The sequence below is a fragment of the Jaculus jaculus genome, chromosome 1 (genome assembly GCF_020740685.1).
Source record: "Jaculus jaculus isolate mJacJac1 chromosome 1, mJacJac1.mat.Y.cur, whole genome shotgun sequence".
In the NCBI taxonomy this organism is placed as follows: domain Eukaryota; kingdom Metazoa; phylum Chordata; class Mammalia; order Rodentia; family Dipodidae; genus Jaculus; species Jaculus jaculus.
This window is the reverse complement of record NC_059102.1, coordinates 85,770,535-85,790,376: the sequence shown is the minus strand read 5'-3', so window position 1 is coordinate 85,790,376 and position 19,842 is coordinate 85,770,535. Positions and strand designations below refer to the sequence as shown.

Below are 19,842 nucleotides of genomic sequence, written 5' to 3'. Positions count from 1 at the left end.
GGCTTACATGTGTCCTAGGGAATCAAACTTGGGTTCTTTAGCTTTGTAGATGAGCACCTTAACCACTAAGCCACTTCTCCAGCCCTTTAAAATATTTTTAATTCTTTATGAATGCAGTTGAGTTGAATTTGGGAACTTCAACAGCAATTCCTAAAATTCCCTGGGTGTTGAAGGTAGATTGCATGGAACAGGTAGGAAATTTCTTCACAGTCTACTACTATAAGACCAATGAACACATTGAACACTTCTCCTTCTCTGTAGAGGTAAAATTATGAAGGAGAAAGGAAACAGGAAGGAGGGGAAGAGCAAAGTCCCAAGTGCCCACCTTCACACCCTCTAATGAAGAGTCAGGGTGAACAAAGGATGTGTAGCCTGTTTTTTTCTTTCTTCCCATTTTTATTTAAACTAGGGATCACAGGGAAGGAGGCAGTTCCATGGAAGATATGAATCACACTGGGGACTTACCTACTCAATGAATCAGATGACTGCAGGAGGGAAGGACAAAAAGCCAAACAGAGGGATGCCTGTTCCCTGACACAAGAGTGGTGCAAGATATGGGGGGTAGGAACCCTAGTTAAGGAGGAAGAAAGTCTGAGGTGGATGGGGAGCAGTCAGTAAAAACAGGTGATGCCCAATAGCTCATATCTGCTAGGACTGGGAACAAAGCATAGAAGACCTCAACCTCGTGTCCTGTGAGAGCTTGTCTGATTGCCAGTCTCATGTGCCCTATGCCCATTGTGTATCCTGGGAAATGCCCTCAAAGGTAAGTTGCTGGTACATCCCTTCACGTGACCAGGCCATTACAAGCCACATTTTTCCTGCCGGCATATTTTCTGCTTTATGCCTGGCTAAGTGCACATTCTTCAAATCAACTTTGTTCAAAAGGCTTCTCTAACAGGGTCAGATCCCACAATTACTGCCCCTTAGAAGTAAATACTGATCTCCTTTGACTGTGATTTTTGCATGAATTATTGTGTGTGTGTGTGTGTGTGAGTGTGTGTGTGTGTATCCACTCTAACCCCACTACTCTACAAACTCCAGAGGAGCACACACTGATTTTGTTCACTACTGAATGCTCAGCATATAGTGTGTGCCACACAGGTGTTCCACAGAGCATTGCATGAGTGAGTGAATGACTGAACGAGTGAACAGATGAGTGGGAACTTTGGGATATTTAGTAAAACCTGAAAGAAATTTAAGGTGTTTCTGAGGAACAATGGTAGCCTAGCTAAATGTTACCTGATGCCCTGTAAATCAATGAGAAATTCACTTAGTGACTATCACCTGGAAACAGGCCCCACTGATATGTATATAATTGAGCTGCTAGTAAGTAATGTGAAAAAAAATATGGTTTACAAACACAAAGCAGGGAGTAATGGTGAAAAGGCTTCTTGGGATAGCTAAGATGAAGTATCCTGAAATTAATTATGGGACCAATCATACACCACTCTACTCAGAGCACTTCAAGATGCAAAATAGGACATTCAAATGTAAGCCAAGAACATACAAGAAAATTACCCCCAAATACATCTTCATTCTTAAAGATGGTTTTGAAAAGAGCTAGTAGCCAATAAGATAGTCTCAGACCTTCAGGTGTTACTACAGAAAGGCAGAGTGAGACCTAGTAGCACTGAAGGAGACTCGGAAGAAAGCTAGCTTAAGGCAATTTCAGTTAGGGGCAGGAGCCCAACGAGAGAACCGCAAGATGCCACCTCACCTCGGCAAGAATAGAACTCCTGTCTGATCCAGTTTCATCCACAACAGCTGCAGCGCCCCCTGCTGTCTCCAAAATCTAGCACACTCCCTAAGTGGGCTGGCCCTTGGAGTCTGCCCTTTGAACCTGCAAACCAATCAGGTCTTCTCCTTACATATCTGAGTCTGACAAAAGAAGATATTTTCAGTTGACTGTAAAGGCTTGGCCATTGCTTTTTGGCCTGGGTAGTTTTCTGTTTAGCATCTATCTGATTTATATTTTTGGGGTACCTTCTCACTTTGATTACAGTATGACTTTTCTCCAATCTTTGAGCCAACCGCATGTGCATTTCTTTTAAACTCTAGATCTACCACTTGGGAATTTCCTTTAAACTCTGAGTTTGCTATCTATGTAATTTCCTGGTCTCCACTCTGGTACCTCACTCTGTTATTCTTCCGTAAGCCATCACTACTTGCTCTCCTAACTCTTCCATGAGGAGGCTCTGCATGGATGATGTGCCTTTCATACCAGTGCATGTTTCTTCTAAATCTCCCTACATAAACTCCTAGGCTCTATCTTCCACATGCGTGGGGCTCTACTCCAGCCTCTTCCTCGACCTCCATTTCTCTTAATGAACCTCAGAAGTTATGCTGCGCCTTCCATGCAAGTGTGTGTTTCCTGTCCTCCACCTGCTTGTGACTCTGCTCCAGCCTTTTCCTAGACCCCAATTTCCCTCAAATAAACCCCACAATTTGTAACTTCTCCCTAAATAACTCAATAGTTCATAATTTATTCTTCTTGAGTCCATTTATTAATTCTTTGTAAGATAAGGACCCAAAATGGGGTTCATAAGTTTGAGAGACCCCCCTGAACCCTAAAATCCTGCATCAGTACTATAATGTGATTTAATGGTAATCTATACGTGATGCAAAACCCCTGCCCTTTCCTTCAAAACCTAGACTTGGTATTTGTCTTCCTCTATGCCCTCCCCAAATGTCTCATAGCATAATGCTCAATGTATGGCAGCAGCAGTCACCATAATACTGAGAGAAATGAGTAGAAATCCCAGTGGTAAATGCCACAGATACCAAACACAAAACCTTTTCCCCCAACAGAAGCTGGTCAGAGCTTCAAACAGACTGGTACTATTGTATCTATTCCACAAGTGAAGACATTGACGCAAGGTTGATAGGCAGTTTGGCTAGAGATCTGTACTCTAAATTAGTTTACAAGAGCTGTTGTAACCAATTGCCACAAACTGAGTGGTTAAAATACAAGAAACTTACCTTTCACGGTTTTGAAAGCTCAAAGTCTGCAAGTTGAGTCCTTCTCAGAGCAAAAAGCTATGGTGTTTTACCCTCAGGTCATAGCCCACAATCTGTAGCATTTCTGTGAATTGTCAATGTCCCTCTCCATTCTGCCTATCTTCCCTTGGCCTTCTATTCTCTATACATGTCTATGTCTAGATTTTACTGTTTGAAGAACATGAGTAATATTAGATGAAAGGCCCAACTATTCCAGTATGCCCTTATCCAATTTTAGCTGATTGTATCTGCAATGTTCCTATTTCCAAGTAAGGTCTCATTCTGAGATACTAAGAAATTAGGAGTTCCACATATCTACCTGGAGAACACAGTTCAAGCCACGATAGGGGCCCAATTCATGATGCCTGTTGAGAGTACAGCCAGTCCTTGACTTATGGTAAGTTCCATTTAATGTTTTTATGAATCAGAACTGAAGTTTATTTAAAACATTTTTTTAAATTTTATTGACAACTTTCAGAATCATAAACAATATACCATGACTATAATCCCTCCCACCACTTTCCCTTTTTCCCCTCCCAAATCCCCCCTCCACTGAATCCTTTCTTATTGCCAACTAGTCTCCTATTTTGATGTCAGCATTTTTTTTTCCTATTATGCAGGTCTTGTGTAGGTAACAGCCACTGCAAGACCATAAGTACCATAGCCACTTTGTATCTGGAAGATAATATTGTAAGCATTCCTCCCCTTCCTTTGGCTTTTTCCTCAGTCTCTTCCACAATGGACCCTGAGTCTTGGAAAGTGTGATAAAGATGTCTCATTTCGTGCTGAACACTCTACTGCCACTTCTCATCACTTTGGTGACTTTTGAGTCACCCCAGTAAAGAGAAGCTTCTCTAACCAAATGTAAGAGTAGCATTAATATGTGGGCATAAACATAAGTATTTAGAGGGCAGATTAGTGGGTATATCCACTGAGCCAGATGACAGTAGTAGTTCCCCCACCCTCCTTTAGGGTTTATGACCTCCCAATCCATAGACTTTTCATTAGGTGTTCAGTACCAGGTACGAATTCCCTTCTGTAGACCAGGCCTCAAGTTCAGAGAGCAGTTGGTTTCCCCTATTAAAAAAAAAAAAAAAAAAAAAAAAAAAAAGCCACCATTGCACTAGTTGGTATATTTGGATGACTGGCCCGCCATAAAGTTTGCAGAGTCCACTACTGGTTAACACCATTGATGACTTTTCTCCCCCCAGCAGACTGCAATGGTCTTTCCAGCACCCTGACAGCTAGTCAACAGGAAGGAAGTTCCCAACTCAGCTCCAGCTTGATTTCCCGGTGACATGCAGCCCAGGCATGTGTAGTCTTCAGCAATAGGATATTTCTATCTAGTTCTGGTGGGTAACCAAGAGTCCTGGCAATAGCCTATAATGTTTTGAAGGCATTAGGGGCCTCCCTGGCTAAGATGTCTCTAGAAGTAACCCACCCCTGGCACTGACATTTTTCTAGTAAAAGTCTATGGCTTCTTGTTAATTATCTACTTCCATAAGATACTTCTGCCCAAACTCTCTCTTTTTTAACAAACATACCCCATTATCTCTTCCATCCCCTCCCGTTAGATCACTTAAAAGTTTTTGACTTTGTGATTGTGTAAAAGTAATGCATATTCATTAGAAACCACTTTGGAATTTTGATCTTTTTTTGGTGTGAGGCTCTACAATGGGATTGCTCTCAGCAACAGTAATGAGCTACAGTTTCCTGTCAGCCATGTGATCAGAAGGTGGACAAACCTTATTAGGTCTAATGTTTTTGCATCCTGTAATGTGTACAAAATGTCCATCTGTTTCCTAGATGCATCTACTCATTCTGTATTATGTTGCTGGTACTATGTTAAGAAAAGCATGAGCTATTTGACTTTATTAATAAGATAGGCTTTGTGTTAAATGAGTTTATCTACCTAAAAGGAATATAAGTGTACCGAGCACATTTAAGGATAGCCTAGCCTAAGCTATGATATTCAGTGTTAAATTAATTTTCTACTCATGATACATTCAATTTACAGTTCATCGGGATGTAACTCCATCCTAAGTGAAGGAATTTCTTCTCACTCTTTAGCATTAAGTTACTTTCCCAAAGATAGCACCATAGGAGCACTTGCAGATTTTCTTACTTAATGCCACTGCAGAAAGAAAGGAGAAAGAAGGGCTACAGTACTCCCTTCACACAGTGTGTTCCCCCTGTTGTAGGTAGGCAGACAGCTGGGTGAGAGATTATGGAAAGAGGGACCCTGCCTCTTGTGTCCCTGATATTAAAGGAAGGAGGAGGTATTTCAGTTATTTACTAAAAGACAATCCCTCACCTAAAGATATGCTAAGGAGGAGGGAGGAATAGTTGTCCCCTTAATGAGATAATGTACCACGCCGCCCAGAAGCCCTTACCTTGCAGAAGTTTCTAACACACTACTGAGCCTACTTGCTTCTGTTTCTAACCCAGAAAGCATAGCTTTTCCTCCTTACCCTTTCTCTCCTTTTTTGATGCTTGCCCTGACATATTGGGGCTTCTCCACATGTTTATCAATAAATCTCCTTTGCCTTATGCATCCTTCACTGTCCTCATGCCTGCTTTTCCATGGTTGTGAAAGAAAAGAAGGACTAGAAAACATGAGAATCCACTGGGCTCCAAATCATCTGCATTACATCCATTGCCTTGGGATTCTTCCATGCCTGGACGATTTAAACATAACAACTGCCTCCTGCTACTTTAATCAGTATCCAGACATTAAACACATAGTTTAAAGAAAAGAACATAATATCTGTCACTCACCATGTATTACTGTGTCCCTTCTGGCTTTAACTATATAAAACCAACTCTGAGTAGAAGTGGAAATTCCTTAAGCTGAAAAACACACAACTTAAATTCTGAAGGACTATAAATTCAGAACTACTCTATGATTTTGGATAAGCCCTTTAGGTTCACATATTTTCTGAAGAAAAACTGTTAAGTCCACTTAACGAGTGATTCTGACCTTTACATATTAGATAGAGGGAAAGATGGAACTGCAGCTATTCTATTCTGCTCTCCCACTCTGCCTTCTGGAAGCTCTGTCAGCCAAGAACGTGTGCCACACAGGGTAATTCCTGTGTAGGAATTCTGCAAACCCGAAGCTGTTTGAGGGCTCAGAAATAGACTTTGCCTGGGAGAGTAGCACTGGAAAACATTAAAGCCTCTGGCTATTTCTATAGATGTAACTAGAGTGCTGAAGAAACTAAACACAAAGTATCCATCCCAGGATAATTACCGCTTCTAATTTCTTGCATTTTATTTTGTCTTCAATTACTCACAAAGGATTAATATGTCTTATATAACCTATATTTTTCTAAATTAGCCTCCATTTGGCAAACGTCTTTCATTATTATATATATTTATATTTTTAATCACTTTAATGCTTTGTAAATCATGATTCTAGTTGGTTATAATTAGAACTCTGAAATATTAATTTTCTCAAAATATTTTATAGTGATAATAACATACTCAAATCATATTTTTCTATCTTCTTATCTTTCTTCCTTTCCTCCTTCTCCTCTTCTTCTTTTTTTTAAAATATTTTTACTAATTTATTTGAGACGACAGACAGAGAAAGAGGCAGATAGAGAGAGAGAGAGAACAGGTGCGCCAGGGCCTCCAGCCATTGCAAGCGAACTCCAGACGCGTGCGCCCACTTGTGCATCTGGCTAACGTGGGTCCTGGGGAATTGAACCTCGAACCGGGGTCCTTAGGCTTCATGGGCAAGTGCTTAACTGCTAAGCCATCTCTCCAGCCCCCTCTTCTTCTTTTGAGAAGTTCTCATGTATCCCATCCTAGCCTTGAATTTGCTATGTAACACATGATGACCTTAAACCCCTGATTCTTCTACATCCACCTCACAAGTGCTGGAACGGCAGGCGTATGTACTATATCTGTATCTATACATAGTACTAGGTACTACATCTGGCTACTAACAATTTCTAACTGGTGAGCTGCAGAGATGGCTTAGCCGTTAAGGTGCTTACCTGTGAAGCATAAAAAGCCAGATTCGATTCTCCAGGTCTCATGCAAGCCATAAGCGCATGGTGGTGTCTGTGTCTGGAGTTCATTTGCAGTGGCTAGAGGCCCTGGCATGCCCATTTTCTCTCTCCCTCTCTCCCTTTCCATATACTTCCCTCTGTCTCTAATAAATATATAATAAAAAATAAATCAGAAAAATAATTAAGTAGCTTAATGAGGGCTGGAAAGATGGCTCAGTGGCTAAGTGCACTTCCTATACAAGCATAAGAGCATGAGGGGCCTGACATCTCCAGGACCCACAAAAACAGCTGGGCATGGGCATACATGCCTGTAATCCTAATCCTGTGGGATGCAGAGGCCAAGGAATAACTGGAGCTCCTCCCAAAATGGGCAGCTCTGGGATTAGTAAAATATTCCTGCTCAAACAAAAACAAGAGGAAGGGCTGGAGAGATGGCTCAGCAGTTAAAGGTGCTTGTTTGCAAAGCCTGACTGCCAAAGTTCAGTTCTCCAGTACCCACATAAAACCAGATGCACAAAGTGACACATGTGTCTGCAGTTTGTTTGTAGTGGCAGAAGGCCCTGACCCACCTATTCTCTTTCTCTCCCTCTCTCTCCACCTATCTCTCTCTCCCTCTTTCTAGCTCTCAAATAAATAAATAAGCAAAATATTTTTAAAACAAGAGGAAGAACAGTGGAATAGAACATTCATGGCTCTAGCCACTGTAGGCACATATACTCTGCCACAGGGGGTGTGAGCATAGCATGAGTACACACGGTCCAAACACCACACTCAAGCACAAGGGAATAAAAAGAATAAGCATGAATAAAGAAAAGATGAATTTACATTTAGACAACTCTGCCAGACTTTTAAGCTCATAGTAAAGTGGGAAGAAAACACAAGATAAATAAAGAAAAGAGGGCTGGAGAGATGGCTTAGTGGTTAAGATACTTGCCGAAAAACACATGGTCAAATCTCCAGGTCCTTTGTAGCCAGATGCACAGTGACACAAGCACACAATGTTGTACATGCGCCACAACGGGCATATGAATCTGGAGTTTATTCACAGTGGCTGAAAGGCCCAGGTGTACCCATTCTCTCTCTCTCTCTCCCCGTCTACCTCGTTCTCTCTCTCTCTGTCTCACTGAAAAATAAAATTTAAGAAGAAATTTTAAAAAGAAAAGTAGCTTAAAGAAAGTATATGGCAAAGCTTCAATAACAATAAAAAACAAAAATTTTGGGCTGGAGAGATGGCATAGCGGTTAAGCGCTTGCCTGTGAAGCTTAAGGATCCCGGTTCGAGGCTCGGTCCCCCAGGTCCCACGTTAGCCAGATGCACAAGGGGGTGCACGCGTCTGGAGTTCGTTTGCAGTGGCTGGTAGCCCTGGCGTGCCCATTCTCTCTCTCACTCTCTATCTGCCTCTTTCTCTGTCTGTCACTCTCAAATAAATCAATAAAAATCTTTAAAAAAAAAAATTTACACCCAATAGGAAAACAGACATAAAATGTGGATATCGCATTGAAATTATAAAATAGTTATCATGTGTATGAAATGTCTAAGTGTCACAAGAAATGTGATAAAATAATATTAATTTCATTAAATTGGTAAATAGTTCCATATATACTTTTTAGTAAAGATTATATGGAATGAGCATCTTTCTTACTTCACACAGAGTAAAATCCTTACAATCAGCAAAACAGTTTGGTATTGTGCATCAATTTATAGAAATCGTTCTCTTAATTCACTAATTTTATGCCCAGAAATTATCTCTCTAGAGATATAATAAAGATTATTGGTTGGCTGGTGCTGATTGAGGGATGAAAGAATGGAGGGCTGATGGCTGTGTAGGATTTCCTTTGGGAACACTGAAATTACTTTAAAATGGATTGTGGTGAAGGGTGTGCATGCTGTATGCTAAGTCATTGAATTAAATGGATGAATTGTATGGTATGCAGGTTAGATCTACATGGAAATGCATGCAAAGATTATTATTGCATCAAAATAGTCATCAACATAGTATATAATTGGAAAGGAATGAAAACCCAAAACTATAACATTAAGAAATAGAGGGGGATGGGGCAGTGGTTTAGTAGGTAAATATAATAGAAAAGTAATGAAAACCTAAAACTCTTAAGAATGGAGGGGTGAGGAAATGGCTCTGTGGTTAAAGTACTCACCATGGAAGCATGAGGACCTGACTTCAGATCCCCAGAAGCCACCAAAATAAGCTATACATGATCTCTAGGGTTTATCAGTTAGCTCATCTAGCTGAATTGGTGAGCTCTACTTGGAGAAGCACTGTTTCCAAAAATAATAAGGTGGAAGTTGGGCATTGTGATACATGCCTGTAATCCTAGCACTTGGGAGGCAGAGGTAGGAGGATCACCATGAGTTCAAGGCCACCCTGAGACTACATAGCAAATTCCAGGCCAGCCTGGGCTAGAGTGAAACCTTACCTCAAAAAAAAAGGGGGGGTGGAGAATGACTTAGGAGAACACCTAATGACATGGACATGAATACACACACACACACACACACACACACACACACACACATACAAACACAAAAGAAATGAAGTGCTGGAATCTGATGAGGAGATTTGTACTGCTTCATCCCATGATAGGAGACAGGAAAGAAAGAAATAAAAAAAAAGAATGTGTGAGAGAATGCAAGCAAGAGAGGGCCAAACTTGCTTTTATAACAAGTCTGCTTTTCTTGATTACCTACTCTGATATTGACATTTATTCATTCATATGAGGGCAGAAACCCTTGTTAGGCCCCATCTATTAATGCTGTTTCATAAGTTTCCAACTTATGAGCTTTGGGGGCCATATTCAAACCATAGTGAATGTAAGCAATGAATGGTTATTGCACCAATATTTAAACTTTCTTCACTGCATGTAATGGTTAGATGCATTAAACACAGTTTGAAGTGTTTCATATGGATTTAAAGATGTCCTAATTCAATTATTTGGTTCAAAAATTTTTCCTAATTTTTATTATAAGTTCTTCTTTGACCTATGAAATATATGAAAACATACTACTTAATTTTTAAGAATATGATGATCTTGTAGATATCACTAGGGTTGATTTCTAGCTTGATTGCTTGGCAAATCTAGAATATACTCTGATTTCAATCTTTTGACATGTATGGAGATTTGTTTTAGGAAGCAGAATATGGCGAACTTTTGTAAATGTTTTGTGCTTTTAGTGTTCTTTTGGTTAATCATTGAATTTGTAACCTTATGTTTTAGGCATGTCTCTTAGAAACCTCATCATAATCTCTTTATTCTGAACTGTTTTTATTTTAATTAATGAATTTAGTCTGCTCATTTTATTATTATCATTTATGTATTTTTGTTTAAAATAATAATCTTTTTATTCTCAACTTGCTCTTCTTTCTTATTTTCTTAATTGGTTTACATTGGCTCTGTTATTATTCTATTTTTTTCATACCATTAGTTTCAAAAGAGAAAAACCTCTTTTTGTTCATTTGATAGTTGTATTTGAGATTACAGCATGCATCCTTACTTTATTAGGATATAATGTTTATTGATACTCGTACCCTTCTCCTGTATAAATAGAAGGACTTGAGAATAACCTTATTTGCCTGACTGCTGGTTCATGACTACAAGACACTTTTATTATTGTCTATATATACAATATTCATTTATAACTATTCATCAGTTTCTTCTTTTGTTCATGATTTTTTCCTGCTCCTCCTATCTTCTATATGGAAACATATTTATTCTACCTTTAAAACCATCCTTTAGATTCCTATAAGAATAGAGGTGCTCCTGATAAAAACTCGGTTTTGTCTTCCTCTAAAGATGTCTTCAGACCAAAAATGAACGCAACATGGCTCATGGAAATTTTGCGGAAGAGGGGGCAGAAATAATGTCAGAGCCACATGTTGGGTCATGATATGCAGAGACATTTATCTTACCCATAACTGTGGGCTAACTCCACAATGCACGACCCATTTACATCAACAAGGAGGAGCCAAGGAGAGGGGGTAGGTCATGGAGGAGCCTAATAATGGTACCAAACTGACTGTATTTGCTGAATACAAAACTAATTAATAAAAATTGTTTTTAAAAAGATGTCTTCATTGTCATTATATTCTTTAAGACTGAAAATAAAATTACAGATTGGTAGGTATTTCTTTAGTACTTTGTAGATATTTTCCCATTTGCTTTCGAACCCATTACTTCTCATTCAGAGCTCACAATCTATTTTCATAATTTAAGGATGATATGTCTTCATTCCTCCTTCATGTCACCCTGGCTGCTTTTAAGATTTTTCTCTTCCTCGTTTATTTTCAGCATTTGTGATATCCATGATCGAAAATTTCATTCTATTTGTAGCTTGTATGACTTCTTATTCTTTGTCTTGAATTTTTCCCACTCGTGTTGAAAATTGCTTTTACATTATCTCTTAAATCATTACTTCCTCCACATTCTCTCCAGCACTACAATTACATAGGTCTTAAGCCATTTCTCAATATTCTGTATGGATTTTACTTTTTCATGCTTAAATTTTATTAATTTGCTTATGTGTGGTATGCATGTATGTATGCATGTTTGTGTATGTGTAAATTTGCATATGTTCACATGCATGTGTAAGGCAAAGGTCAAAGTCAGACCAGACAAGCTAGACAGTGAGCACCAGGGTTTTCTTGTCTCTGTCTCCCCAGAGATGAAATTACAGGCATGCACTGCCGCAACCTGCATATTACATGGATTCTGGGGATCTGAATTCAGGTCTTCATGTTTGCACAAGCACATTGAGCCATTTCCCCAGTCCTTCCTTTGTATTTTTTAACCTTCTGTCTTATTATGCTTTATTTGGGATGTGTATGTGTGTGTGTGTGTGTGTGTGTGTGTGTGTGTGTGTGTGTGTGTTGGGGGAGTGTGGAAAATTACGAGGTTAACATTTATGTACACAAAATATACAATGGAAAACTGAAAAAATAGGTTTATATCATTAGAACTTAATCTACCCATTATCATGACCCATAAGTGTCCACATTGGCCTGATGGGTACAGGCCCTGGACCTGTTATTTTGTAAAGCAAAAAATATAGCTAGTAGGTCAGGCTTGGTAATATGTCACCTGCCCGATTCTACTCCATCCAGGAAAAGTCAGAAAATAGATAAAACAAATGTTACATTTAAAATGTCCTTTTGTTTATATTTAGTCAGGTTTTTACATCTTCAAGCAGGTGTTTTCTTTTAATAAGACATCATCTAAAAAGAAGAGCAGATTAATAGTCCATGTGATGAGGAGTGCTAAAAATAAGCTTCAATAAATGGTTTGGGAAGACTCCCTAACAAATGATCTATAATGCATGCCACTTCTCCAGCACTCCCAGGGAGAAGCAGAGACATGGCTCTGATGAGTAATAAATATATTCACAGAAAACATCACCAAATCCTTAAAAACCTCAAGAATGAAAGATGAGGCTGTAAAATGCATGAGGACAAACACAAGCAATACCAAAGCAAAGGAGAGTGTCTTGGAAGGAGGAAAATGCAATGACCAGATTCCCTCTAAGCGTGGTTTTACAACAAAAATATTTATATTTCCACTGGGCACTAATACTCTGTAATAAAAGGATCCATTTCAAGCAGAGACCAAAACAGAAAACCAGTATTTTGGAAGGTAACTAGAGAACATATGCTCTTTGTCTTATTATCAATATCAATGTATATTTATTAGTTAGAGAGCAGTTGACAATGCCTGCAAAACTTGCAGAAAGAAAATACAAAAATAAAAAGATGCAATCCTTTCCCCTGAGGCATTCCATTCCAAAAAGAAGATGTGTATACAGCTCGTTTCCTTTCTGAGGACAGATACTGCATGCTTTGCTTCAACATGGGGATTCATAGCAGCTTTACAGCGCCAAATGAGAATTATTAAATTGATGGGGCCTAAATGTGTCTTTGAAGGAATGGAGAAGATAGCAAACTCAATGACTATATATAAAAATATTGCTCTAGCTGTATAGGGAATTTAGGAATATGGATTATAGAAGAAATAGATTTAACCAGGGATGATGAACTAAATTCCAGATATATGACCTGTGATGGTTAAAGTGTTGTCAACTTGATCTGTTTAGTAATCCACAGAAGTCCCTTTTGGGTGGGTCTCTGAGGTTGCTTCCAGGAAGGATTAACTGAAGGAGGAAGCCCTTCCTCCAGAGTGAGCCCTTCCCCCAGAGCAGATGGCCTGCTCACGGGTGTGGGGGGGTACTTGAAGGACACTCTGGGTGAAAAGAGCCCCTTCCTTCCTTCCACTTGGCTGCTGGAGTTACTTGCTGCCTTCCAGCACGGATTGAAGACCAGCATGGACTGAAGACCAGAGTCAACTGAAGATGCGTCCATTTGGATTGAAAATCAGTGGCTCCTCAGAAAGCCTCCAGGCCTTCAGTGCTGGATTGGGACTGCTGAGGCATCTGGTCACGTGAACTGAGAAGATACCTGGTTCCTTGATTCTCAGGCCTGCAACTGCTATTGGACTACATTAAGCAAATCCAATAATTTTCCCTTTTTAATATAATTCGTTCTAACAGTTCTGTTCTAGAGAACCCTGACTAATACATGACCCAAATTGCATCCTCAGAGGATAATCTCCTCTCTCCTTTCCTCCCAATCTTGAGGGTACAACACAATTGTGTTGTCTTACTTGAGAAAAAAAGAACCCCACAAAATTACAACTATAAAATTAGGTGACAGAAAAAAAAAAAGAATGTTTATGAGGCACTTCCCATTATAAAATAGTGGCAGGAAATTCAAATTAAAGAAGCAAAAAGGAGGGTTGGAGAGATAGCTTAATGGTTAAGCACTTTCTTGTGAAGCCTAAGGACCCTGGTTCAAGGCTCGATTCCCCAGGACCTACATTAGCCAGATGCACAAGGGGGCACACGTGTCTGGAGTTCGTTTGCAGTGGCTGGAGGCCCTGTCGCAACCATTCTCTCTCTCTCTCCCCCTCTCTCTCTCTCTTTGACTCCTTCTCTCTGTCACTCTCAAATGAATAAATAAAAATAAACAAACAAAAAAATTTTAAAAAAGCAAAAAGGGATATGCATAGGATCATCCCATTGGTACCTCTAGCAAACTGGGTGACTACAGAGACTGAGGCTGGAGGAAAGCTGTGGCCCACATTCCAGCCCTGCCTCTATTGTAACCCTCATGGAGGCAAGCTGAGTTCCATAGTCATTTCCCTAATTCCTCCAGAGTTCTGTGTCCAGGAGCTTAAGGTGACCTAGGCATGGAGAGCTTGTTACAGCAGTGTGGCAGAGGGAGACAACAGACTAAATGTGGGAGGAGAACAGCTACTTCCAGACCCCTTCCTTTGGAAAAAGATTAAACCATGACCCTTTTCAGGGAGTAAGCAGCTGGTGCACATGGAAAACTTCAAGGCAGCCCTTTTGAAAATGAGGTCCAGAGATTGTCTTAGTCTAGAAGGACTGGTGAGTTTGCAAAGATGCAGATATCACAGCCTACCTCACAGAGTAGCATACAAGTGTCTGTGAGGGTCACCAAAGTGTACATTCTAATGAGCAACAAGGGATACTCTAGCACAGTGATATTTTGGGAACACTAGACAAGGCTTTAGGTTTGTAATCTAGCTAAGAGCTTCTTATGCTAATGGATGCATGGAGAAGTTTCCAGATTTCTAGTTATTTGAGTTAAACCTTGGGAAGGAGATAGTAAGTTGCTTCTGTATCCTCCCCTGGCCTGCACATGTGTCATTCTGAACTTGCATGGCTCTCGAGGCTGCTTAAGAGAATGAGGCACTAAGATTTAACAAATATCGCACAGACTGGAAAAGCTGAGCGCCAGCAGAGCTGACCCTCTGACATCCTGGCTGACATTGCAGCTGCTGTATTTGTTGACACTGAGCAGATGAAGGGTCCTGAAAACCTAGGGTCTACATTACATAAATTACAAAATGCTTACCAAGAATAATAACAACATTAAAGCCTTTATATTGATTAACTAACTCTTGGGTAAAAGAAAATTTCTTTAGGTATCTCCATGCCACACTGAGAATATGTATCCAAAATATCTCAAAACTTGCTGTGGTATGTGCCTGCACTGAGCTTCTGCTCTGTTTTTCCCCCAGTCAGTATCAATAATTGCAACCTGTGTGTGTAAACATTCTTCCCTCATTAGAACTTTTATTCCTTAATAGGAGAGACCACATTTTATTTAATAAGATGTAACCAATCCCAATCAATTAAGAAAAAAAATGTGATTAAGACCTGGCAAGAAAGGAAAATCATGTGAACTAATGTAATCAAAAAGTCAAGTTGCGACCACCAGAACTAGATGCTGGAGAGGAGCTTGTCTCTCCACTTACTTGGGCTCTTTAAATATCAGCCTCACATATACAAAGCCCACCTAGAAGATAATCTGCACATAACGAGCCCACCTTAGGATGAAGTCACAAGTGTCTTTCCTTCATCCTACCTAAACTCGCACTATTCTAATCTATTCACCCTTTCTGGTTTACAGTGGTTCATGTTCTTAGCTTTATATCCTTCCTCTCCCCCTCCCATGGATAATCACCCCAGGAACTTCCAGTAATAACCCCTCCTAGTTCAACCTTCTGGCCCTGGTCAAGCCAGAAAGAGCTTGACAAGGAAGTATGGGCAATGTAAAGCCACCTCAAGGGTTGGAAGGAAGAGTAGGAGAATCTATTGCCCTACAGACATTTATGTCTCAGTCAAGGAATCAAAATCCCATGGTGAGCTTTAATATTGATTTCCATAAGGGGCAATGGGTGTCCAGTGTTTTGATTAGCATTTAAGTAAGTAATGCTCCAAGGTGGTTTTCAGCCAACAGTCTAGTGGAATAACCTCAACACTCTGACTCTCCTCAAAGAAGAAAATACACAGTAATTTTCATCTTAGATTATCCTTGTCTGTTCTAAATCGTTCCTTTAAGAAGAAGCAGTAAATATTTATTTTCTAACTTGACTCCTTCAACTCTGAGTGGCCAAAATAGAGATCTCCTGCCCCTGGGACACCATATGCATTGTGTTTATTTGGATCACTACCCTATACGTTGAATATGCCCTCCAAAATTCTATGTTGAATCCTTAAGCTCTACTATCCAGAATGCAGCTGTATTTGAAGATAAATTATTTAAGGAGGTAATTAAGCTAAAATGAGTCTGTGAAGTGAGCCACTTGAATCTGATTAGGGTCTGTAAGAAGAGGAAATGTTGTCAGGAAAAGAGCAGCAGCGTCCCTGCGGCACAGAGGGACAACCGTGGGAGGCAGCACCAAGGGTTTCTTTCCATAAGCCCACAAGAAAAGCGTGAGTAGAAAGCACACCTGCCAGCCCCTTGATCTTGGAGGTGCAGCCTCTAGATCTGCGGGAAAACAAACGTCTGTGGTTTAAGCCACCCATTTTGTAGCCCAAGCAAACAAACGTAATAACTTTAGTGAACTTGTCAGATTTGCACTCTACAATCAAAAATGGCCCCAGGCCCTTTATTTAATTGTGGGCCCAAGTTTTTAATGAATTCACTCTTTAACCCCAAGATGGCAGGGCGTGTGACAGGGCTTCAGGCAACATTGGGAGAAAACTGGTGGGGCTGAAGTGTTGAAAACAGCCTGAAGCAGCCATCATCCAACACAGACCTGGGAAGAAGACAAGGAACAGTAGAGAGTCTTCTTCTGGTAGTGCGTAGTGCTGGTCGCACACTGCTTTTGAAGAGACTCAGGAGAAAGCTAGCTGCTTTTAGGCCATTTCAGTCAGAAACAGAAACCCAAAGAGGGGACCAGGAGTGCTACCTACATGCCAAACCACCTTGGCAGGAATGGAACTCGAGTCTGACCGATTGAGACTCATCTACCACAGCTACAGTAACCCTGCTGCCCACGGCCTAAAGTAGCACCACTACCTAGATGGGCGGAAGTCACTTCCCAGGTGGACTGGACCTGGAGCCTGCCCTTCAAATCTACAAACCAGTCAGGTCTGCGCCTTACATGCTAGAATCTGACAGAATCCATTTTCAATTGCTTATAAAGGCTATAAAGTCCGTGCTGTTTCCACCCTTTCTCTCTGCATCCCCTAGCCACCCTGTGACACATGGGAGGGGCTTTCCCCACCACCCAGCCTGCTTGGGATGGGGGCAGAATACTGCTGCTGCTTCTTATTATTATTTTTTAATGGAAGAAAGGATATTTGTTTATTTATTAAATTCCCAAAAATTTTAACATTTATTTTATTTCGGAAAGAGAGTTTAAGAGCCAGATAGATAGATAGAGAGAGAGAGAGAAAATGGGTGGGTGCACAGGGTCTTTGCCACTGTAAAGGAACTCCAGACATGTGCCACCTTGGGCATCTGGCTTACATGGGTCCTGGGGAATCAAACCTGGGTCCTCTGGCTTCTAAGCCAAACGCCTTACCTGCTAAACCATCTCTCCAGCCCAGAATACTGCTTCTTGTTCTAGGTAGTTCTTTTGTTTGTCTCTGCTTTGTACTTTGTAGTAACTTCTCACTTTATTTACATGTATGATTTTCCTCTGGTCTCTGAATCTACCACGTGTGTATTTCTCTTACACTCTAGATCTGCCACACATGTGTATCTCCTCTAAACTCTGAGCCTGCCACCTGTGTAATTTCTCTAAACTCTAGGCAAGCTTGGTATAACTCTCTGTACTCCCGATTTCTCATCTGAATTTCTTGGTCTCTGCTTTGATACTTTCCCTCTGCTGTTCTTCCTTAAGGCACCACCATTTACCCCTTAGCTTATTACCATGGGAAAGTGCAGGATACATGGTTTGTCTTTTCTAAATTCCCATAAATAAGCACCTAGGTTCTATCATCCATAGGTTTGTGGCTCTGTCCCTGCCATTTCTCTTGAATGAATTTCACAGACTAGGCTTTTTTCTAGGTGTTTTTCACAAGTGTGTTTCCTCCTTTCCACATGCTTATGACTCTACTCTAGCCTTCTTCCTAGATACTAATTTCCCTTAAATAAACAAACCCCACAATTTTTTATTTCTCCCTAAATAAACAATAATTTATAATTTATCCTTCTTGAATCCCAAATCAGGGTTCATAAATTTGGAGGACCTCTACTGAACCCAAGAATCTTGCATCATATCACCAGAGAACTATCCCTGAAAGTCACCTCTAACCCAACATCTACCTTATAGCTCCAATCACAACTCTTGCAGGAAAACCAGGACATTTAAGGTTTTCTCCTAAGTACTATAATCATCCAGGCCTGAACAACATTGGGCCAGAAGGTATGATTCATCCGGCTCTTCATTTTTTACTGTGCTATTTCCTGAGAATCTCTCATACTGAGAAACAATGGTAGGTACTTCACTGACTAAGAAGTCCATTTATTAGACTCTAGGACTTGGAGAACTTACATTAGATGGTTGATCTCTATTTCAAGTTAATTGGATCAGGAATCAAGTAAAAGACATGCCTCTTGGGCAGGTCTGTGTAGGCATTACCAGGAAAGATCAACTGAAAGGAGCAGACCTTCCTCCTAAAGAGCCGTCCTTCCAGTGGCATCCTATACATATAAGAGGATCCAAAACAGCAATACTTTTGTTTGGCTGCCTTTGCTCCTTGCTGAGATGTAGGGAGTACATCTCCCCTGTTGCTTCCATCTTTCACTGACATTAGAACCCAGCTTCTTCGACCTTCCAATGTGGGCTGGAGACCATCAGCTCCTTGGAATCCTTCAAACCTGCAGTGCCATATTTGAGCTGTTTAGGCATCCAGCCTAATGGATTCCCAGCCTCTCTAGCATGCATTGTTGAACTATCCGGCAATGGTGTGCAAGCCAATATAATAAATCCCCTTTGTAATAGGTATTCCTATAGAAAACCCTAATACACCATTTTAGACATGTAAAAATTGCCAATGTCAAAGTGCGTGTGTGTGTGTGTGTGTGTGTGTGTGTGTGTGTGAATGCACATTGGTCATGTAAGCACCTATAGGAACTATACTGTGCTAGTTCCTTCTGACTTCTGAAACACTTTCAATGATGAGGTATCATTGTGATTTCCTCACTAATCATCATGAAGGAATTCTTATCATTGACATTGCCCCACTTTCACTGATAAGAAAGAATCTTTGAAGAAGGGGATCATCCTGTGAGGTGTGAGTTTGCCCCAGTTTGAGAACTTTCAGACAACAGTGCCAGTAGACTAAGGTGGTGGCTCTGAGGCACTCCTGTGCCAAGGCACAGCAAGTCACTCACCATGAGACATGTCCAGTTTTTCTGTCACACAAGGCTTTGTCTGAACCGGAAGTGACCCACAAGTTAGAGGGTCAGATACAAGACCTGAGACTTCCATCCCATACCTCTCAAGTGAACATTTGCCACAGAGTCACATGTGTGGGTGTGGAAGCCAGCGCTGGGGACAGGATCCCCCTCAGGCAGGCAGGCGCTAGGACAGGGGTATGGCCAGCTGGCACAGACCAGGTCGAATGTCGAGGATGGAGTTCTGGAGTGCTGCTCGCTGGAATACTTTGAGATATGTGTTTAAGTTCTCTCTCCTGAAAGTTCTTTCACTACTTAGTTTCTGCTTCTAACACTTGTTGTGTCTTAGGCATTATTATTATAGTTTCCTAAAATGGTATCCAACAAAGTCTAGCTCATGATAAGAAGAAAGAGAAAGGGTATGACTATCAATACTATTTTAAGGGGACTTTCTGATGTGTTAGAAAAACACTTCCTCTCTTCGTTACTAAAATAAGAAATCCATCTAACAACAGTATCCTTAGAGGTGAGATATATAGTCTAAATAAAGATTAGACTTACGTTGAACATAGTATCTCTTTGATTTCCCATTTCATAAACCTA

At 40.5% G+C, this 19,842-nt stretch overlaps 1 protein-coding gene across 1 annotated transcript in view; it reads left to right on the top strand.

Annotated features, from left to right (window-relative positions):
• The window catches only part of LOC101608590 (chromobox protein homolog 1-like), a 30,622-nt gene that overhangs the window by 5,393 nt on the left and 5,387 nt on the right, over window positions 1-19,842 (top strand). The window contains exon 3 of the mRNA XM_045155560.1: window positions 653-763. Within this exon, the coding sequence (XP_045011495.1) occupies window positions 653-763 (111 nt within the window). The remainder of the gene's footprint in view (window positions 1-652; window positions 764-19,842) is intronic.